The following is a 23551-nucleotide window of genomic DNA, read 5'->3' as shown; positions in this document are numbered from 1 at the left end:
AAAGATAACTGGGCCCTGGAGAGAGGTATGATAGTCCCAGTCTTCAGCTGGCACTGAGGTGTGTAATCTCTGTGGAAACTCATTACAGGCAGCCACAGGAGACAACACGCTGCATTGACAGGTGGAAGAAGAGCAGGGCAGTCGCTCTTTATAAGCCAGGCCATGCGCTGGTTAAGCCACCTTACCCATGCGGAAGCTGTAGGGAACTGACTACTCTGTGTTTGTGCGTCTATAAAAAGTGCATGATAGAAGGAAAGAGACAGTACGTCTGATGTTTCACCAACCTTACCAACTAGAGCTGACGTTTAAATCCTGTCTCTATTTCCACATCAACAAAACCCTTCGGTACCCAAGCCCTGGCCTGTACCTTGTACTTGCGGAAAGCGGTCTGCACCAGCCGTGCGGCCTCGTAGAGTTCCCTCTGCTCTGGGTCGGACAGGGTTAGCTGGGCCAACTCTCGCTCCACTTTACTGTTGGAAGCTCGGAGAAACTCACTCCACTCGGCTGGAGCAGGCAACGTGGGCTTCTCAAACGGACCCTCGTTCATGGGTGAGTTACCCGGGCTCAGACTAGTGTTGGAGGATGGGGTCAGGGGTTCGTTGTATATGGGACTGAGATAGAAACACACACAAACGCAAAATAAGCTGGGATGTATGGAGACATCATATAATGCATGGTTTTGTGCTTTCATATGAAAAGTTTTCTGTTCGAATGCATTGAAGACATAGGTCAGTGGATAATGTGTGTGTGCGTCAATCACTGATCTATATAAATGACTGGATTGCACATGACGTCACAATTGTGAAGCCACCGAGCCGCCATATTGGTATGCCCAGACATTCTATTATATCAGTGGACGTTATCAGATTTTAATAATAAAACATCACTATACTAGTCTCAGTTTTTATATCTGAAGTCTCCCTGTACATTATTACAACGCAAACGTCCTAAGCATGTATATAGTTATTTACTGAAAGTTGTACATTTTGCTTTTTAAACAGTAAGTTACTATGCATTCATCTTCATTACAGTATCAGATCAGTGGACAGGCCGTAGCATATTTATTATTAATGACAAACGTGCTCATTCTGAAATCTAAAAAAATAACCATGCTTTGTACCATGGGTGATTCTCACGAAATCCAGACTTAAAAGGTGTCCAGCATCAGATTTTTTAAAAAGCCCTTGAAGCCAACTTTTTTGCGCACAGATTTAGGTCTGAACTTACTATAACCATTATTTTTAGAGGATTTAAAAATATTTCCTATAAAATTATCTAAATTTTTTAGATTGTCATTATCAAAAATGATCATTACCGCAACATGATATTAAATATATGCATTTACAAACTCATGTTTCGGTAATGAGAACTAAAAGGTTGTCTAGGTACTATGACAAACAAAATTTTAAATTTTATCTGGAGAGAAAAAATAAGAACTGCTTACCTGGTAGCCATCTTGAGTGTCACAGTCAATTATGTCCCTTCCAACAATTTTTTTGAAAATGTTAGTTCATTGAGGGCTTAAACAATGATTGAAAATTGTTGCAGCGAATGAGAAAATTGGTCTTGGACACATTTATATTCCTTATTATTGTCTCTACATTTACCAATGATCACCAAATACCACATGTTTCTTTACTGTAAATGTTTATAGTATAACATGCACTGAAGCTTTTTATTTTTTAGATTTTTTAATTATAAATATTTCCATGTCAAAGAACCCAAATCCAGTCATGGACACGTTGCGGTAATGAAAATGTTCCCCTTAAAGGTGGAAAAAACAACAAAATTGGTTTGTATGATGTCACTTAAAATCATGTGCAAAATAGTACATGAAGAGATGTTTGTAACTGTATGCTTCTTATTTTGATACTCTTTAACTGCATTTACTTTTATTTATCAAAATGTTTCATGACACCTCATAAGTCTAATTTCCGAGAATCACCCGCTAGCAATAATTTTCTGGTTTTGTAATTATGTTAGCTTTACAAGTTACCTTAACTTATTCAGAAAACGCTGACCGTTGTAGCTTAATGTCAAAAAACTTTATTTATACCCGTGTCAGAATGCAGCAGACACACTCACCTTAAAGTTTTTTTTTTATTAATCCCTTGTCCTGCCCGATTAAAACATAAACATTGCAAATAACACCAGAAGCAACAATTAATTTACGTACACATGTCCTAAAAATGAATCTTGTGTGACTGATACGCTGTAAACCGGGTGAATTTAGATCATGATTTTGAATGTAAGTCAATGACTTCCTCTGCCGATTGGGTCTACCAAGATGGCCGCTCGAACTCTGCTCTGGCTTCACCTCATGCTGTTACGTTAAGCGTTCTATTCACAATCCAGTCATTTATATAGATCAGTGGCGTCAATGCAAGATTTAGCTTATCTACCATATCTAAAAAAAATTAAATAAAAACAACATTATGGCATCAATCAGAAGTAGCAGCCCTCATGGGAAGCATGAGCTAATAAAATTTGAGAACTTCGGCTAAGAGCGACAGATTGATTTCTTCAGCTCACTCATCACATGGTGTTGGCTGAAGGATGTTTGCTAACCTCAGGTGGATGATGCTGGGCAGGTGCTCCACGTCCCCCAGATAACTGGCCAGCCAGCTCATGGTGTTGGTGAGCCCAGTGTTGTCCAGAGGAACGGACTTCACCGCTGGGAAATGCTCCCGTTTGATACACTCTGGAGTGGCCTCGATGATGTGCTCTGCCAAGCTCATCATGTTTGCCTGTTAGATGCAAAAAACAGACACACAGTTTTAACAACACGTTCAAGTGTGTTGAAATGTTTAGACACAAGCTAACCATCCAGGCAGATCAATCTAACCTCTGCACTGCTGAGATTTGGATTTTGGAGGTACGCACTGCTACAGTAACAAGCATCCCCACAGAGTGACATGATGAATAAAGCTTGACTGACTCTTGGCGATGGGAGTGAATCGATGGCAGGTGTATATTATGTGGTGACGGAGGCCTGGGAAGAGAGTGGGACCACAACTGCGTCTCTCTTAACTCTGATTTCAAATGTCAGCAGGACTGATGGTGGTTTATATCTCCCTTTTACTTCTGTTTGCTTGTAGCTGTGCTTGTTCTGACAAATGCCAGACTGGTATAATGCTAAATATTCTGCCATGTTAGACATGTCAACCAGTACAGATGCTGCTAAGCTGTTAGTAGATATCTAGGTATGCTTATCTCACCTGAAGGTCTTCCATGTGTGAGAGACAGTCCTGATTTTCCTGATCCTCCTGGTAGGACAGCATCTCCGTGTGTACCATTCCCAGCATGCTGAGGGGCTCTCCACGCTGTCGCAGCCGATTGGCCAGCTTCTCTTTTCCAATGCTGCTACCACCCTTCCTGACCGCCTCTCTAGTGCCCCACTTGTGTCCTCCACGAAAAGGGCCTAGCTTAGTTTGTGCCCCCAAACTCTCCTCAGAGGGGTTTTTGTCGGGGCTGGAGGGAAGTGTCTTAGGGCTGTTGGACAGTTTATGTGTCTGCTGATCCACATTTAAAGGAACTGATGGTTTATCCAGCTGTGGTTGCACGAGCTCGGGGTTGGGCTTGTGTTTTTTGGCGAGCGGAAGATCTCGCTGACACTCGTTGCTGTAGTAGCTGGAGGGCTCTGATCTTGGCCGTCTCAAATCTGTGAGGAAAAAAAAGGATATCACCATGAGATATGTTAAAAGGAGAGGCTCGGATTACTATTTTCCATTGCATTTGTTGTGTCTCTTAGGTGCTATTAGTGGTACTCCAAAAAAGACAGTTGGAATTAGATTTTGCAGTCCTGCTTACTGAGGCGCATGCAATAACCTGTTGCATTAGGCAAAGGGGGTCTGCTCTTATAACTCACAATAATGGGTCTTGAATTCATTTGTCCTTATTTACATTTTAGAGGTTTGATTAAGAGCAGTGCTATTCAATTAAAGTTTAAAAAGGTGCAGTTTCTAAATTCCCTTTCAAGCAATGCTCCTAGCCATCACAGCATTTGAAGAGTCAGTATCTTGCATCTTGTAAGTGTATTCCCTTGGTGGCAGCAATAGTGACATTTGAATGTAAGGTATAATAAATTAAAACAGACAAATTAGATTAAAAATAAGGCAAAACAGACTCAAGAGGCTTATATACTGCATAAAGAGTTACTTTTGTGTTTAGTTTATACTGAGCTTAAATGCACTGCAAGTCGCTTTGGATAAAAGCATCTGCTAAATGCATGAATGCAAATGTACTGACATTGCTTTTACATGGACTTTGTAATGACATATAAAGTATTTTATACATACTTAAATTGCAATAAATAGCTTTTTCTGAAGTTATACAAGTGATAAATAGGAACCAAATAATCAAATAAATGATATTTCTAAATAAAATGTATTTCAGAGGGATATAGAAAACGGTGAAACAGCTGCATCGGATGACAATAAATAAACGTCCATCAGCTTTAGCAAGAGGTCCTCACCAGGGTTCTGGTTGGTGCAGGCGGTCGTGGTGGTGTTTGCTGTACCAGAGTTTTGCCCACTGGGTGCCACCATACTGTCGCTATCCCAGCTGACCATCCAGCTGTTGGAGGTGGGGATGTCAGGGTTTGGAGAGAAAGACATGCTGGAGGTGGGGTGCAGGGAGGACGGGGTCTGCTGCTGCTCCTCTCTCTGGAGCTGCTCCAGACATTCGGCCAGCTTGGTGTGGCCGCGGGAGCGGGCGATAGACAGGGGCAGGCGACCCAGGGAATCTGGGATGGCCAGTGCTCTCCGGTCCCACTTATACAAGACCACTGCTGCCTCTAGGTGACCCAAAGCACATGCCCACATCTACAAGAGAGAAAAATAAGATGTGTTGCACAAGAGAGGTCAAATTTTCCTTATCGTCATCTATCTTTGAATACAAACAAAACTTAAAACTACGCTGCAAGATACTGTCATTCCTAAACTATGGAAAAAACTAGGTAAATGTAACAGTACAATGTATGTTAATAAGATTACATTTCTTAACATGTTATGTAGAGCATTTCTGTGTGAATTATTTTGTGATCCTGTTGCATGTCATGCAAAGAGGTTGTTTTGGATGCATTAAACAGCACAATGACATCGGAGTTGACAGCAAAGCTAAAACAGACAAAACGTCTTCTCATTCCAAGGGTTAGAAAGAAACAGTAAATGGTCATAAAATACTGTAATGCAATTATTTGGTGACATACCAGCGGAGTACAAGAGAAATGATCCACATTGAGAGGGTCCACCTCTAGCTCCAGATCAATGCTGTCTGCATGTTTAGTGCTAGATGAGAAATCAAACACCATTTGTTATTATTAAAAATGACATCACAACAAACAACAGACCCGACCCGAGTGCTCTTTAACTTACCGCCATTTAATGAGAGTCTGGATGAGGGTTGCATAGCCCTGGCCTGCAGCAAGGTGCAGCAAGGTCATGCCCCTAAAGGTCTTGGAGTGAATTAGATGTTTGGATTTGGCCCAGCAGGCCCGGTTCATCATCTTCTCACAAACAACTACCACACGACTCTCAAAGGAGCTCCCCGCCTGACCCGAGACACATTGCAGGAAAATAATTAGGTTTAATATCCTAACAAGTTTGAATTCATTCTTTAACAGCATTATAGATAAGGAAAGTTTCAAACTCAAAACTAAAATACCTGATTTAAGAATACCTGAGACTGGTTATTAGAGCCTCCATTTCCACCTCCTCCTCCACCTCCTGGTGTTCCTCCGCTGCCCTGCTGTTGCTGACCGCCCATCTCAGCCATCCTGCGCTCCATCTGCTCCAGACGCTCCAGGATGGACATTCTGAACTGGTTATCTGCAGATGAACCCGAGTAGAAACCACCTCAGCACAAGAAGGTAAACTGACATGTTTAGCTTCAAAAACACAAGTTTGAACATACATACACACCATATAAAATAATTCCTGTGCAAACTGACATGGTAGCATAAAAGCCAGTAAATCTGTCCTGTGCGACACATAACATTTATCGCAGTTTCTGAAGTTTTCCAAGAGTCTGAGATGGATGTTAGTCAATGATAGTCAGCAAAACATGGTTCACATCATGCTGCATATGGATTAACAGACTTAAATGTACATTCACGTAATTGGCAGACGTGTTTGTTCCTCGGGAAATAAACCCACAACCTTTGTGCTGCTAACAAAACAATCTACCCACTGAGCTACACAAGACTTTAAGCATAGTTTTCTCAATTGTTTTTCAGCTTCAGCTAACTGACAATATTCATAAAAACATGAAACCCGTAAAGAGATTCATTTTTAGCTGTTCAGATCGAAAAGGGTAACAGTATTATTTGGGGCTTCACACATGTCTAAAGCACACATATTGAAGGGTGCTGATTTTGGGTATTTGATCTGTCAATCACACACACAGTAACCACTGGAGATATGCAGGTGTATGAGAGGAGCAGCACAAGCAAACTACAGAATCAGTGCTATGAACTGCACTCGCCTCTCATTGAAGAGCCTGTTTCTGTGGCAACCTGCTGCTGAGCGGTAACCAAGCGACAAGGGCATGCTGGTCTGTGGCTTGCTCCAGTATCAGTTTATTGATGAACCAGATACAAAGCACAAGGAGAGATGATAAATGTGCAAGAAGCTAAAAAATGACTGCATCCTCCACAATGATGCAGTGAGCGGCATTTGTATTCTTTGAAGCGAGATAAGTTGTCTTATATATGGAGTACTAGAACCATAAACACAGTATGGAAGATTGTGCTTGGATGCCTTGTGGAAAGGTCACAAGCAGTGTTAAGAGATCATGTACACAGTGTCCTTGTATGCCAATTAAGGACACCAATCATAGACATACTGTCAGAAAAATGGCTTCTATAGCTGTCACAGGGGTAGTACCCTTTGTACAGGTCCTAACATGTACCATTTACTGTATACATTTGGTACCAATATGTACTTTTGAGGTACTAACGTGACCTATTTAGGTGCAAAGGTGTACTTTTTAAAAGGGTACCAATTCAGTGACAGCTAGGCACTATTTTTTGGGACAGTGCACATTTATGCATTTGGGAGATGTTTTTATTCAATGTGACTTAACTGTGCATTACAAGCTACCATTTTTTAGTTATTGTGTTGCTTATGGCACTTTTCCATTGCATAGTACCCCACGGTTTGGTTTGGGTCGAGTCAGCTTACTTTCGGGGGTTTTTTCACTGGATGCAGTACGTAGTACCCGATACTTTTTTTAGTACCACCTCGGTTGGGGTTCAAAGCAACCCCGAGCTGATATCAAAACGTGACGCGAAAACACTGTAGATCACTGATTGGTCTGAGAGAATCATCACTACCAGCGTCATTGCAATAATGTAAAAGATTAGCTTTACCTTCATGTCTCGAGCAAACATGTTGTCATTTGTACTCTGCTATAAGTTCCCAAACTCCCTTCAAGCGATGAAAAACATCCCCAGGTTGAGAATCAGGAACACCATACCACTTTTTTTCAGACTTGCAGTTTGTGGCGGCACATTCATGAAGCGGACGTCCGCATATATGCTTAAATGCAACTTAAATGAGGCTCAGCGTAGAGCATCAACTTACGCCACAGGTGTTTGTACAGAAACTGTCACGTGAGACCGCTGTGTAAACATGTGTTTGTGGTGGGCAAATTTCATTTTGGTGATGTATTCCAACAACGCTCTCACTTGTATGAAGTCACAGCAGTAGGCAGCGCAAATATAACAACACGCCTATAATCCCTCAAACTCTGCAGTATTACTAAACTCGATGAAAAAGCTAACCAAGCCTAAGTGAGGTGAGCTGACCCGACCTGACCCAAACCAAACCATGGGGTACTATGCAATGGAAAAACCCATTAATGGGCCAACACAAAAGATTCCATCAAAAGATCAATGCAAGTCTTTTTTTGGCTGTTTAAACTTTGATGCTCCCAATCTTATAATTAAATTAGCTTTAGCTAGGATTTCATGGACAGGGTCACATTTGTCTTTAAATATATCCAAAATGTAGACTCTGCTATTCACATATCCCATTTTATGTCTCCTAAGGTATTTTAGGAGTAGCATCTAAGGCAAAGTTGATACCTAAATGAACAGACTTAAGAACTCAAAAGTCTCATGAGCTATGAAAGCTCAACCCACAAATGTCTCTCTGTATAGTGGGCTTCAGGGTGCTTGTAAAACATCATTCAGCTACCATTTCAGGCAGAGGAGATACACACAGAGAGAGAAACTATAAAGAGAGAAACTGAATGAAAGTAAGCTCCCAGATCTGTGTGGCAGCAGCAGCAGCAGCAGCGGTGTTGACATGTCTTTGTTCAGACAGTGCTGCAGTCTGCTGCAGTGCAGATGATGTCATCTCCACCTGCTGCTGCGAGCGAACTCAAAATGCCACACACGTACACTGCAGAGAGAGAGAGGGGGTTCGGGAAGAGGGCCACATGCAGGGGGCGGAGATAGGGAACGATCTTCCAATCAACGCAATGATGAGCAACACTCTTCTATTTACTCATACTCTAAATGTGACTATAGAGCTGATGTACTTTGCATGGTTCATGGAAATTTTTTAGATGTCAGTTTTATCTAGATATAAGAATTAGGGTATGAGAGGCTGTGGTATATTGCGTATATAGTCACGGCTATAGGGCTCTGCATTAAATGGCTTTTAAATAATGGTTTACCAGAAATAAAAACAAAGGACACAAAAAATAGTAACGTATTTAAGAACCTTTAGAACAGGTTTTCTCAAACTTTCACCCACGGTAAGCAACTATTATGTTCAAGCGTCCAACTACGTGCAAATAGGGTTTTTTGCCGCCTCTTCCACGTCTGGTGTGAACGCACAGTAAGTCCAAAACTGTGGATAAGCAAATAGTCACGGTACGATAATTGTACATGACAATACTGTGGTATACCGCCACACAGGTATACCATTACAACCTTAGCCCAGAGTATATTATAATTTTTTACGTGTACATGAATGTACATGCACGGTCGAACGCACAACCTTGCAAGGCATAGTTTTTTTGACTTTCACTCACATATGCACATTGTGTCAACATGCAATGCATCTCCTGGGCTGCATGTATGTGTGACCTACGCGTACAATGTAGGCCCATGCCCGATTACAAAAATCTGGTGGTGCACGAGCGTATTATTCTGATGACCAAATATGCATTATGCGCACAGTATGCGGACCCTTGAGTATGCGTTAAACAAACTATACTTCTAGCTTTAGATAACACCAAATTATTTACAGCAACATCAATCCTTCAACAATCCTCACTATCTATTAATCATTGGCTATGCAGATTTCAATCCCATCAGCCCTACTTTCTGTGACCATTTAATGAATGAAAATCCTGGAAAAGGTCATTCTTAAGCTTTAAAGATTTTAAAAAAGAAGCAAGAGCACCATGGACTGGTTTCTCCAGCTCACACAGAAACACAGTCTGAATGATCTTTAAAATGTCTTTCAGGTTACATGTAGATAATCAAACACATTTGGCAAGAGTAAATAATGACTTTTTTGGTGCACTTTTTATCAAAGTAATTTCTCAAACACTGTGATGATGTCTTTCTCTCCAGATTAGAGGTCTTCTCGGGTCCAAAAAAATGTACCCGACCCAAAATGACCAAAATCACTTTTTACCCGAACCCGACGTGCATAAATAATTTTTATAAAGAAAAACCCGACCCAAGAAAAACCCAACAAAATTAGACCCGCGTGCGACCCGACACAGCGGCATGTGCATGGACTCGATGCACCCACGTGAGATATTTAGTGTCTTCTCGGGTCCATTTGGCAGAAACACATTTATTTTAAATTACCCAAGACCCAATGCCACTAATATTATACTCGACCCGTATCGGAGGCACATGTGAAACTTTTAGACCCGAACCCGCTCGAGGTCTCGGGTCAGATCTCAGGTTTTCAGATCTAAGTGAACCCATGAAGACCTCTACTCCAGATCCTGTGCCAGCTGACCTGAAGCGCCAGCATTTTAGCTCTTGCTTAGGTATCAACATCTGCCACTGTTTTGTGAGGGACTTCAGCCATAACCTTCTCTCTTACACTTTTCTTCACTGCCTTCAGGATGACGCACGGCCCTGACTCATGTTCACGGACGTCAGACATACAGTCCATTTGTGAGCCGAGAGATCCTGGGGAGTAATTGCTAAGAGAGAAAGAGAGCTGACAGACAACTCCAAGAGAGGAGAACTTCATTAAAGGTCTATTCACTATTTATTCCTGTGGGAGACTTGATGAATCAGGCGGAGCTGAAGACTGAGAGCGTGTATGTTTATTTTAAGCTCAGCAACTCTGTATGTTTGATGATTCTTTCTTCTCCAACAGAAACACACATACCCATAAACAAATGTAAGCACAAGATGCACACCTGGACGCATCACAGAGATATTAATGTTCTGTCTTCTTCCAAAATAGGTTACTGGAGACTCAACTGGTCTACCTCATGCTTCCTCATAGCGCTGAGTGTGCAGTTATGGTTGCTCACAGGCCAAACACCAGGCCTGAACATATTTATCATTGCAATAAACCACTCCAATAATGCACTGCATTAATATCTAATAATATACAAGAGGATACATTATACTGTATGCTTTATCTAGGCCCACACTAAAAAAATGCTGGCTTGTTTTTTAACCATGCTGGGTAAATATTGGACAGAACACACAGCTTTAAAACACAGGTTTAAAAATGAATCAATGCATTTTTAGTTTTGGTTGATATTGATATATAACCTAATCTGAGCAATGGTTTACTGCCCAATTTTTTTTAAATAAATAATGCAAACGGCAGAATAGTTAATAACATAAAATCATTGTTCAACAAAATCAACAGGTAACAGAAAAAACTTTACTATAACAGACTTTAATTTAGCCATCAGAAAAACCCATGCAAAGCCATCAGGTGGTAGATAATACCCCAGATTTTCAGAATGATGGTACACTAGAGAGAACCCCTTCCTGAGTTTGACTCTGCTGGTTGACACAAGCTGATATTTAGCAGAGAAGAGGGGGAGTGCCGCTGGCAGAGGCTCTTCCAGCTGAGCCCACCATCTGCATTCAGCATCAGATCACTCACACAGTGAAGTGGGAACATAAACGAGCAGGAGTCCAGGGATGACCTAACTTCCTCCGGAGCGACACATGCAGATGTGCTCTGACACTAGCTACTCACTCCATGACTAAAGACTATAAATAGGGTAATATATGAAGCCAGTATGAAAAAAATGCTTTACGGGATAATTCACCCGAACATAACATTTCTGTGATCATTTACTTTCTCCCATGTTGTTCCAAACCTGTAAGAGTTCATCTTCCTTCTATAGAAGATCAAAATGAGAATTTCCAAATTGCTCAAATATCCAGAATATCCAAACTGTTGTCAATCTCCAAATAGGCAAAAATGCCCAATAAAAGAAAGTCACGAGCAATTGATGCATGTCAGAGGTCGCACGCCTCTGGAGCAACTAGGGGTTAAGTGTCTTGCTGAGGGACACAATGGTATGTCACAGTGGACTCAAACCCAGGTCTCTCACACCAAAGGCGAGTGTCTTATCCACTGCGCTATCACATTATCCTACTATTGCTGGATAACTGATAATTCACTACAAATAGTCTGTTTGATGATGGACTTTTAACCTCTTTTTTGGTTTTCTGTGTCATCTATGAGTTCCCCTTGATTAGCAACGGTATTTCTGCTTTCTCAATGGTAATATTTCTTGGATTTTATTGTGACAGTCCTGTAAAATACGATGATTTGCTGCTTGGAATCCTTTTCATTTATTATTTGGCTGTTAATTTATTAGTTTTGGTGGTTGGCAACATTTGGAAAATCTGGGCATGGATTAGAAAAGGATCATGACTTAGATGTGCTGTCACCTATTGTCACAGGAGTGTAAGGGCTTACAGTAATACTACTTACTGTTGTTTGCACTATTGCGTGGCAGCGTTTTTATTAAATTAGCTTTATTAAGATCATTAACTCTTATGGGTTGTTGGGGACGTTTTCATCCACTATGGGTTTTTTTTGTCTTAATTTGGCCACAACTTTCTCTGTGTTTCAGCAAATAAAATGCTTTTTGGTGACAAATACTATATTGACACATATTTTGGGAAAATGCTTTGAAATTTGTCAAAAACTCAACAATACACACACGCACCTACGCACATATGTTGGTGTATGTGGTTTACGGGGACATCTCCATAGACGCAATGCATTTTATACTGTCCAAACTGTTATATTCTATTCCCCTAATAAAACCCCAATGTCACAAAAACCTGTTGCCAGTCTTTAATCTATGAAAAACTACCATTTAGTATGTTTTTTTAGCGTTTCAGATTATGGGGACACTCTCTGTGTAAACCAGAATATATTATAGCATAATAAACATGTCATTATACACTATTCATGTCCTGATAAACCACATAGATCAACCCCCCCCCCCCCCCCACACACACACGATGTTATACCCCATATAACTCAATGTACAAACCAGAAATTAAGCTTTGTTTTTGCACAGGCCTAGTGGCCTACTAAAGGGTATATGACGCCACATGGTGATCAACAATAAAAATTACACATTTTCACTCTTAGAAAAAGGAAAAACCAACAACAATCAATATATGGTGTCATGACTTGTCATCATGTCATGATGAACAAAAAATGTCGTTATAATGAAATTCAATGGGGCAAAAACCGCCACGCACAGCAAATGAAAAAATTAAATCAGATGCTGCACAACAACTAAAAAATGCATCAAAGCCAATGTTTTAACTAATCTTTGACATGCCCAAGACTGTGAAAAAGGTACAAAAAATCCAGTCCACAAACACTTTTATATTGAATATCAGTCATTTTGTTTTTGAACTTGGCAATTAAAGACTTAGGGTTAGGAATCATATAATTTTATAAACATTTTTATAGCCGTTTAATTTAGTGGATGTTTTCATCCACAAACAACTCGAAAGGGTAGTCAATTTAATTAATGCACAAGGTTAATCATGGGGGGTAAATTTGTCCCCACAGGGATAAAAAATAATTAATCAGAGGTGGAAATATAAAGAGCAGAAGTGGGGATAATCCCTGCCATTCCCCCCAGCAAATCGCACCCTGTGTACATGCGCTATTCCGGTTGGAGTGCCCAAGGACTTCCACTGTATGTCCTGCACTGCTTACACAACAGATTCAGTAGTCGATAAAACATTCAAAACTTGTATTAACCCCAAGAAAGAGCATTCAGCACAGAAATATTCACGTCATATGTCCAAATGGTTCTTTTAACCTTTGCTCATGTTTAGCATGAGTAATTTAACTCCTTACCTATGTAATAATAAGTCAGAATGCATAATACCATTAGACCCCTCCAACTGCGTGAAAAAGAGCAGTTTATAACTTATAAAATAACTTATTTTCTGTGTTAGGGTTAGGGTTGTAGAAGTTTTATAGTTTTCTTACAGTTTAAAGGAGACATATCATGCTAAATCCACTTTCTTAGCTCTTAAATGCATTTTGTTGTATATTTGTAGTGTTTAGAAGTACATAAAAGTTGAAATTAGTCTCTTCAGGTGCTTTGTTGATATCTTTATATTCTGTTTTGGTCATATTTTCCAACCGGTTCTGATTTTTCTATTATCTATTACGTTTTTTGAACAATTACGTCACAGTATTTGCAGCGGAACTGCTAAATAAGGACATCGACTGCCAGCCCAACACTACGAGCAATCCGCCATTTTATATTTCTCGCTGCGATATTGTAGTCCAAGCTCAAGGATGCAGAAGTTACGAGAGAGTAAATCAAAATGTTCGGTTGTTGAACCTGTGCCTGGTTGAGTTTTATTTTTCACGGAAATGTCATTTTTTAGTGCGCGAAGAACTTCAAGGATAACTATTTCACCAACCTCCACCAGTATAAAGTAGGATTTGCCGATAGACTTCGTCTGATTGAGGGGTCAATTACTTCTATCTTTGGAGACGACGAGCAGAGCACTTCGGTAAGCTGTAAATAACTTTAAAAACAGTAAAGTACACGGTTGTCATGGTTTAGCAGTGCTGTTTCTCAATCCGAAGGCTGCAGCCTGCGGATGTCGCATGTGGTCATCAACCCGGGATTAAGTTATAGCATATTACAACAACTTACAATTAACTAAGAGTAATAGTCAACTTTATAATTGTTAATATTCTGAAATAAGACAGCCGGCATTAACACACCATTGCGATACCTCCATATGAAGACGTTCCATTGCGATACCTCCATATTGTTCTGCAGGTTCGTCGTCTTCATTTTCATCTCGCTCCATTTCCGACTCTGGCGCAAACATGTAAGGCTGGATGGACAAGTCTTCCGTTGTTGACATTTTGTGAATAACGAGTGAATAAAAAGTTTCTGTGCCGCTAGATAATCGTATCTCTGCTATAAAACTACAAAAATGGCCGAACGGGGTGGAGTTTAACCGAGTGTCACCTCTGCAACCTGGAGAGGGGGCAGGGTATGACGTGCATTTAAAAAGACAGCACCAAAATGAGTTGCTCTCAGATGCACATCAGAAAAGGGGTAGAAAGGGGGCCTGTGGGGCTATAATAATGAGGAATTCAGACCCAAGCATTGCAGTTTCGCTTTATATAGACCACAAATAGATGATTTATATGTAAAAAGGACAGATTTAAAAGCATGATATGTCTGCTTTAACAAATAGTAGTTTAATAAACTATGATAGGATTTTCAACTATTAAAATGCCCAGCTTGTAATGCAAGTGCTATAACATTCTGTTTACAATTTTCTTCTTGACAAAAGCTTTCTTACCAAGACGACCAATTAAAGCACTTATATTACTCCAATCACAGTGCTAACGTTTATCCCACATTTCTTAAACATAAAGGGCAAAGATAAAGTTTCTAAACACCGAAACAACTAAACCATAAATTCTTAAAAGCAGAAAAGAGCTTAAGGTGTCAACAGTGCATGCAAGTCTCAAAGAAATATCCCCAAAAGGTTATCGTGACCACTGTTCCAAGTCAAAAAAATGACATAAAGCACCCTAAAGATAGTTATTATGAAAATCCTGGCTATCTCTGCGTTTGGTGCAGCTAAAATTACAACCTACAAAAAATGCTAAAAATGCTTTTCAAATTGAATGAACATCTGATGTTTCGATCCTCATCTGCACTACTACTGAGGCCTCCACAAGTGTCCTGGCCCAGAACCAAAATGCTTACACAAACAAGTATCTTTCAGTCTGAACTTCAAAAGCTCAGCGAGTGAATACTCTGCAGAGAGCTGCTGGATACACACATGCAAACATAACTTCTCTTTTTGCAGGTGTTACATCAAAACTGTTTAAAACACAGCATGAGTTGTTCCCTGATTTAACAGGAACTGACCATTTGGTCATCTGACCTGCTGTGTAAGAAAGCTCAACCCTTACAGGAAACGTTTATTCATGATGGCAGTGCCGACTGAAGCTGCACTGCGATCAAGGTTACTAGTGATTTAGTGGGTTATATAGCATGTGCCTGACCTTTCTGGAAGCCCTCCAGTCCTGCAGAAACCAGAAGGATGAGGAATTGAGGTTAAGAAGCTCTTTATCGCCCGATTCATGTGGTGACATTTTTGATGCAAGCTTCAGATGTAATGTGTGGGTCATCACAGTAAAAAAATAGACATGCTCATCCTAAATGGCTATCACAAACATACAGAAAGGAAAACCAAGAAGGATAGGCCAACTCGAAATCTAAATTACATATGAAATCATGATAAAAGCTTCAATGACAGTGAATGTGTGTGTGTGGCATAAATTGGTTTATAGCTAGAACATAGCATGCCATGGACCTGAACAATCTTTACTGCCATCTTCTTCTGGTTGAATGGATGCCTCTAATTCAGTATCCAGACAAACAAGCCACATATCAAATTAAATCAAGGTCGGGCTCCTCCATGAGCTAAATGTTTTACCCATACTCCAAGACATGCCTTGGTTAAATAGTCCTTGTCTATGTGCAGTTGTGTAACAAGGTTTATGCACAAACAAAATACTTCACCGTGCTTTGTAAAAGTGCCATACAAGCATACAGCCTGTTCAAGACAAAACCAGTTCACAAAATCTTCACCCATATTGTTACTAATAATTTTGCTGTTCATGTGAGTCAGCTACATTTTGCTCAGCCTTCCCTGTCATCATTTCGACAAGCAGGCAACAATGCTGACTACGGTGTACAATATTAAATATTTTTAGTGATAAAACTAACAGTGGAAATGCATTCATCAGCAGTTTGGTTTGGTACTCGTATCTCTATCAGCAACATCTCATTTCTGAATATACATCATTACCTGTTTCCACCAGTTACTTAAATGGCTCGTCATTCGTTGTAAAAAGACACAATCCTAAGCGCAAGCCTTGGCAAATCTAATTTTCAATCAATTTCAGCGAGCCTCTAACAATCTAAAGAGCCCTGCACCAATCTGCCTAACTGCTGTCTGATTTAACACTAATTAACGATTGTGCCCTTGAGGCATCCTGAGTGGAGGCACTAAAGTAGAAAGCAAGCATCATGTATTTGGGGGGGTGTTAAAACTACATTTATTTTTCACAGTTGTAATGTTTTTTTAACAGATACAAAGAACCATTAAGTTAACATTGTTAATGCACATGCCAAAACTAAAAGTTCAACAAAGAATTTGATTTCATAAATCAGAAACACACATGTTTTCATCAAATCGAACACCAAGTTCAAGAAAGATGGAGAAAATGATCATAAATCAACATGTTTGGCAGATCTCATAACTCAGCAGGAGCTAGCAGAGCGCAATCAGTCAAAAAAGCCTGGCGCTGTATAACAAGCTTGCAAGTCTTAGTGGTATATGCAGCTTTTGGTTATATGCTGCAGAAACACTGATGACAGGAAATAAATGACCAATTTCTCAACAAGATCACTTATATGACCTTTGTTTTCTATGAAATGAATGGAGCAGAGGTTGTGTCAAGCTTAGGTTAAATGCTCTGGCATTATCTTTAGTACTCTTTAAAAGATCGATTCAACCCAGTTTCCATTCAGTACAATATAAATAAGAGCATAAACAGAATTAATACTTTGGTTAAAACAAATACAATAAAACTTGTGTGCAAATATCATACTCTAAGATTCCAAGAATTAAAAAAAGAAATTAATCAAAAGACATATTATCAAATGTTATCATACCAGTATAATAGTATGCTAACATCCATAAAAGCACTGTAAATTTTGCACTATTTTATTTTTGCAACTGTTCATGCACCATCAAATTACAAAAAACCTACTTGATAAAACTGGTTAGGGACTAGGAAATGTATCAAATATAAGAACCATAGAGCTTGTATTTTGTGAAGTTAGCGGCGGGGGTCATCAGGTTTATCAGCGCACCCTATTACTGTATCTATCAACAGGTTGTTGAGCGTGGACATTTAGCAACAACCATACACGCGTGACGAATAATAATCATCAAACACAATTTATAACCACTGGCAATTTAACTGTTTTACTAGTCTCTTGTTTTGTAAATATTTTGCCTCACTTTTGCGCTATACGGAGCGTCGCTGTCCTCAGTGCTGAAAATACCAGCGCACATACACACACACGCGCGCGCAAACACACTAAAGTCAAGACTAAAGCAAAGAAACATAACAAAATTACAAAACTTCTTCAAAATATAGGCTACTCCACATTTATGATGTATGATATTTTGTTGGAGGGTAAGATATTTGTCATTTGTACATTGTACTTACAATAACAAATTAATATTTGTTCGAAATATTTGTTTTGATTACTCTAATCAATGTGCTATATAAAAAGTCCATTGTAACTATATTTTTCTATAGTGGGTTTTTTAGTCGAAATTGAAAGTTTACACATGTACTTTAGAAAGCTACTATACAGACTATAAGCTTTTTATAAAAATATAAAGCTTTAAGTAACGTTATCCCTTTAAGAGGTTGGATTTAACTTAGTCAGAACGGACGAACCTGTTTCCACAAAAAAACGGACTTCACTTTCTTTCATTCAACATCTAGCGAATATTTTACCAAATACAGAAATAGCAGGAGGATAAATGTAATCCACAGAATTCCGTATTTCTCCAGCCTGGGTAAAAAAACTGACTGTTCATACCAAACTTGTTTTCCATACATGGAAATGACATCTTGGGGTTTAAAGTAGGCTAAGCACGTGTAGAAACTCCAACCTTACGATACGAGACTATACACACAGACACAACGTTTATTTAAGCATGTCCAACCTTCTATTTTACTGTCCATGGAGTCCCCCTGCAAAGCAAACGGTCTCCTTGTCTTTAGGAAAGGCAAATGTCAATCATCGGCATCCTGACCAAAATGTTCCAAATGGTCTTGTCTCACGCAGTTTTCCCCTACACCTACTAATACTAGGCGATATATATATATACACACACACAAATATCCTTTTAAAGTAGGAGATTATAGTAAAATGTCTCATCAACAACAGGGTAAAGTGAAGAAGCGACGTGCAGGGGAGAAAATGTAAAGCCCGCTCACTTACTCTCGTACTCCCGCCCCTTTTTACTCCAACACTACTGCCCCCAGCGCGCGTGCCTCAATCTCCGCGCGATGAGACGCCGGGCACGTGCCGCAGGTAAACAGACGCCCTAGTTTTCCACGAGCCGTGAAGACTTCATCAGCAAAAATGGAAGAAAACGTATGTCTTTTCTATTAACAGCTTCAGGTTTTTAAACCGTCAATCAACTGCGAATGTCCCTATATATAACGGTCTTCGCGTTTTGAAAAAGAAAACCCGGGAATCTGTTATTGCACGCGGCTTCCAGTGAAATGGACAAATGATCGCGCTTCTTTTCTCACAATAATGGTTCGTTTTTTTCATTATTTGTATATTGCATACTTACTCCACGTGTGCAAAAGTGATGCTGGGGAGCGACATAAGTGTTCATATCCTTATTTGGACTCGTTGGGCGCTATGAACAGGCACATATATTTACAATATATAAATATTGGTCGTGCTTACAGTACACGACGACTCTTGATACTTCATTTTTTTGTCCAGCCTGTGGCTTCGTACCTGCAATGCTGCAGAGAAAAGCGACGCCCCGCCTCCATTCTGCATTATGACAAATCAAGGCAAGCAGCTGTTTGCCATTAGAACATAACAGCACACGGTAAAAAGAAACGACTAGCTTAGCATCAAACAGCAGACGGTGAGGTTAGTCTCAAAATCGTTTTATTTGACAGTAGATGATGCTGTTGTTTAATGGACAGGGGTGAGAGGGAGAGCTGCTGGTGAGGTGCAGAATCATCTTCAAGCAGGCAAGCGCATAAACAATCCAGCAACTGGATTTAGCATGAACCGGAGAAAGCGTCACGTCAGCCACGTCCTTTACTTTTACGTAATAAACGCCGCATGTTTGTTAAAAGTATATTCTGTTTTTATAGGGCTTTCACAAATACATTTTAGAACGAACAGTAGAGATAATGATAGAAACATATAAAATACATGGCAGTCTATTATAAATGGTATTAGACTACATTAGCATAACGCACCTGACTAAAACCTTACTGTAAGTTAAAATAAGAAACCAGTTCTTGCTCAGTAAGTATACTGTACAGTAACATGGTCTTATGTGTTGTTTATTGACATTCTACCCCCTGTTAATTTGATTTGGCTAATGCAATTAATACAGTAACTTTACAGCATTATAGATGGTTGATGGACAGCTTGTTCATTATGTCTAAGCTAAATACAATATTATACCTACATGTTATTTCCGGAGGCAAGAGCAGGGTAAGGAATAACTTGTAAACCAGCCTTGTGATTTCCAGCACATATATTTTTCACTGTACTTCAGTACATGCTTAAACCAGGACTTAGTCTAATTCAGTTAAGCTTGTTCTTATCCACTAATCTACTTAACTTACTGTAGCTACTTAAGTTGATAAAGCATTAAGATAAAACATACATTAGGCTTATTGAAAATATAGAAAAATAACATTTTGGAAAGCCATCCTAAACATAAGATTGCTACAAAATGTAGTCATAAATTTATTATGAACAGCTAAAAAAAATGTAAGCATGGTGTTACACAATCAGAATTTGGTAATAGTAACAAAAGCTTTATGTATTCATCCATCTTAAATCCCACTTGTACTATCTAGGGTCGCAGGCAGTGCTGGAGCCTTTACCAGACTTAGGCTGAGCTTTTTACATGACCTAATATACATATGACTTTCTAAACAACCAACCAACACTGTAAAGAAACTTGTACAACATCAAAGAAGTGAGCTGAACAAGTACACGACTGACTGTACAGTCCATCGTATGAGACCGTACTGTTGTTCCTGTTTGAATGGGGGGTGGGGGTTGAGTAGGACCCTGGTCCTCTTTCTCTGCCTTAAGGGCTGTCTGCATTGCAGCTGTCCCTTACCACAGGCTCCTCCACCATGCCCTAGTTTACCCTGTCAATGCACACTGCAGTAACAACACTCACCCCTCCACCCCCCTCCACAGACAAACAGCACCACACACAGGCACTCTTCACTTTACTCAGACTCACTGGAGACAGAGCACTTAGCCATAACACATACAAACACCTGCCATGTTACTGTATATGCCCTCAGTTATCCCATATATTTAATAGATGTTTACTGTGTGTGTATGCATTAACACATGCAGTTTCCCCTGTTTTGCATGATCCTAGTGTTTTGCTTTCCAAACATCACTATTGTCAAAAACATCCTGTATATGTACGGTAAGGTACACAAGGCCACTTCTTGCTGCCCAAAGCATTCATTGCCATTGTTGGTTTTGGCTGCACATAACATCAGCAGATTAGAGCTCGAGACGTCAAATTGGCAAGCATGTTGCTTTGTCCATATGCTTCAATATTTTCATAAGCTCTCTGACGCCACAGCCTCAGTTTGAGGTGGCCCGGCTTTCCCAGAACCATGTGTGTGGAAATGTATTTGGTTTATAAGGCTTAAAGAGAGCAAATGCCAAACAGCAACAGGAAGATTAGGCTTAAAACTTTACATTTAAAATAACACTAACAAGATGATCAAAGGAGGTTTGGTTGAAGTTCATTCATGTGTGTGGGTTTCTGCAATGCGTGTAGTAGAAACAGTTCAGATAAAGTGTTTAATAGTAAGGGAGGGAATCCACAGGTACCTTATAATGTAACATTATAGATATCTATCTTATAATATATTGACAAATATTGTGATTCTTTATAGGTGTACTTATTTTTGCTTATTGTTGACTCATAAGACATAAATTTGAATGCTCCTTCATTAGTAAGTTTCTTTGTTAAGGCTGCTAAATGAATAAATGTAAATTAAATACAAATAAAGAGTTTGGTTCCGAAACTTGATAAATGCGATTTTCTTTTTAAATTAGTTACCACCAAAATCAGTATTGTATCTGGTCAGTATTAAAAAGAAAATACTTAATTTTACGCACAATCCGATTATCCGCCATGTTATTGTATCATCTTTTCTCCCTTTTTCCCGAAACGTATTAACGGCACTCCTCCTTTTCTGCAGAATACAATAAATCCGCTCAACAAATCACAGCGCACCATTCCACGCATTGTAAACAATAGGGGCGGCACTTTGAATACACAGAATCCTAGTTTTCCTCATCTACTTTGTAGTTCGTGATCAACAAACAAACAAAAACAAAATCTAACTTTTGATGGAATTGATAAACCTGTGATGGTTTTCTGTGGCGGGGAACGTAAGCCACTTGGGCAACAGAGAAATGACAACTGTTTTCACACGACAGCTTTTGTCATGCTAACACATTGACCCCAGAGGATCTTATGAAAAACTTTCCATTATTTTACTCAGAAGTCAACGAAAATCGAGCAGGACCAAAACATTTTACAGCTGATCGCTGTCAAAAAAGTTTAGCGTCGATGTCCCAAGGATGACAGCAGCAATGACACACTGTAAAAAAATCCGTAGAAATTGCAGCTGGGTTGCCGGTAATTTACCGTAGATTTAAATTTATGTTATTTACTGGCAATATTTTGTTCAAAGTTAAATGAACATTAAACATTTACAAATCTTTGTCTTTACAGAGTAAAACTAAAAAAACAGCATCAAGCAAAACATTCTGGGAAACAAAATCTGAAGCAAAAAACAGAAAAAGGTTAATGATGATTTCTGGTTCCCAGAATGCTTTGCATGAGACTGTTATTGTATAGTTTTATTCTGTAAAGATAAAGACTTGTTAATATTTAAAATTTATTTAACTTTGAACAAACTCTTGCCAGTAAATAAAATAATTTTAAATCTACGGTAAATTACCGGCAACCCAGCTGCAATAACATTGTAATTTCTACGGATTTTTTTTACAGTGCAGTGTTCTTAATATGACAAAGTAAGTGTTTTGATTAATGCCATTAATGTTTATTTTTTTAATCAGTGAGTGTATACCACTAGTCAACTAAATGAATATAACATGGTAAATATGAATGCACATTTATATATTGATTCAATAGATTTATAGCATTTTGAAAAAAAAACTTGTCATGGATTTATTGCATTTTGAAAAAAATAATCAGTTTTTATAATACATCTTTGAAAATCAAATTATGGATTTAAGTTTTTATGTTATTATAACCTAAAGTTGGTATATGAAAGTTTGTAACAGAAAGTAGTGGTTTTCATCTTGTCACTTTCTTGGTATAGAAAACACATTTTTACAATGGATTTATTGCGTTTTGGAACCAAACTCTTCCAATATTGTGATACACTATATTGTGAACTATAAATATCTAAAAATTTCCAACTGTAAAAATATTGATGTAAAATCTTAACAAAAAAAAAATACCTAGCATTAGAATGACAATAAAGTATCAATAAAAATATAATTTTTCTACAGACTGCTCCCAGAATCTACTTTACATCAATGTTCGATGATACAGTTCATAAAAACAAACAAAAATCTTACATTTACAAAGATACACAGCCAAGCCAGATGTGAAGGAGCAACCAATATTTGGTTTGCCTTAAATCACCCAAAGCTCATCAGTCAGTTTGCAGATTGCTCTTCTCCTTGACCCTGAAGTATTAACCACTTATATAAATGACTGCCAGCTACAGTAGATTAAAGCACCGGTCACAAGAGGCTTCAAAAGCTCTACCTATTCTTAAACAGAGCTGTATTTATCCATTCTTCATCTATTCTGAATTCAGCCTTGAATAACACACATTACCTCTGTTAAATTCCTCAAACACATTATATCCAGCACCAAAAACTGATTCAGTTTCCAAACCTGCCCCATCTACAGGTCTAACAAAGGTTTAACTGCACCTGACCCTAATTCATATCAGCACATTCTCTCTGTATTCATAACATATTCTTCATCTCTATCAAAAACTTTTAATTTGTTAATACTGAATGTGGGATAATTAGACAAGCCTTGGGCCAAGACATCTGATTATATAATAACCTACTTGAAGTAAGTCAGTAATCCTCTGCCAGATGATGGGTTCCAGTATATGAC

At 39.0% G+C, this 23551-nt stretch overlaps 1 protein-coding gene across 13 annotated transcripts in view; it reads right to left on the bottom strand.

Annotated features, from left to right (window-relative positions):
• The window catches only part of camta1a (calmodulin binding transcription activator 1a), a 469448-nt gene that overhangs the window by 11383 nt on the left and 434514 nt on the right, over positions 1 to 23551 (bottom strand). For 10 of the 13 annotated variants that reach the window (XM_065285521.1, XM_065285522.1, XM_065285523.1 and 7 more), the window contains 7 exons: positions 5665 to 5828; positions 5376 to 5551; positions 5210 to 5288; positions 4475 to 4823; positions 3219 to 3661; positions 2569 to 2747; positions 368 to 611 (listed from right to left, as the gene is read on the bottom strand). In XM_065285521.1, coding sequence (XP_065141593.1) covers positions 368 to 611; positions 2569 to 2747; positions 3219 to 3661; positions 4475 to 4823; positions 5210 to 5288; positions 5376 to 5551; positions 5665 to 5828 — 1634 coding nt within the window. Of the gene's footprint in view, positions 1 to 367; positions 612 to 2568; positions 2748 to 3218; positions 3662 to 4474; positions 4824 to 5209; positions 5289 to 5375; positions 5552 to 5664; positions 5829 to 18295; positions 18582 to 23551 lie in introns of those variants that run through there. The other 3 variants (XM_065285524.1, XM_065285532.1, XM_065285530.1) reach the window with 2 other exon arrangements.

Source organism: Paramisgurnus dabryanus, chromosome 21 (assembly GCF_030506205.2).
Source record: "Paramisgurnus dabryanus chromosome 21, PD_genome_1.1, whole genome shotgun sequence".
In the NCBI taxonomy this organism is placed as follows: domain Eukaryota; kingdom Metazoa; phylum Chordata; class Actinopteri; order Cypriniformes; family Cobitidae; genus Paramisgurnus; species Paramisgurnus dabryanus.
This window is presented reverse-complemented; position numbering and strand designations above follow the sequence as displayed.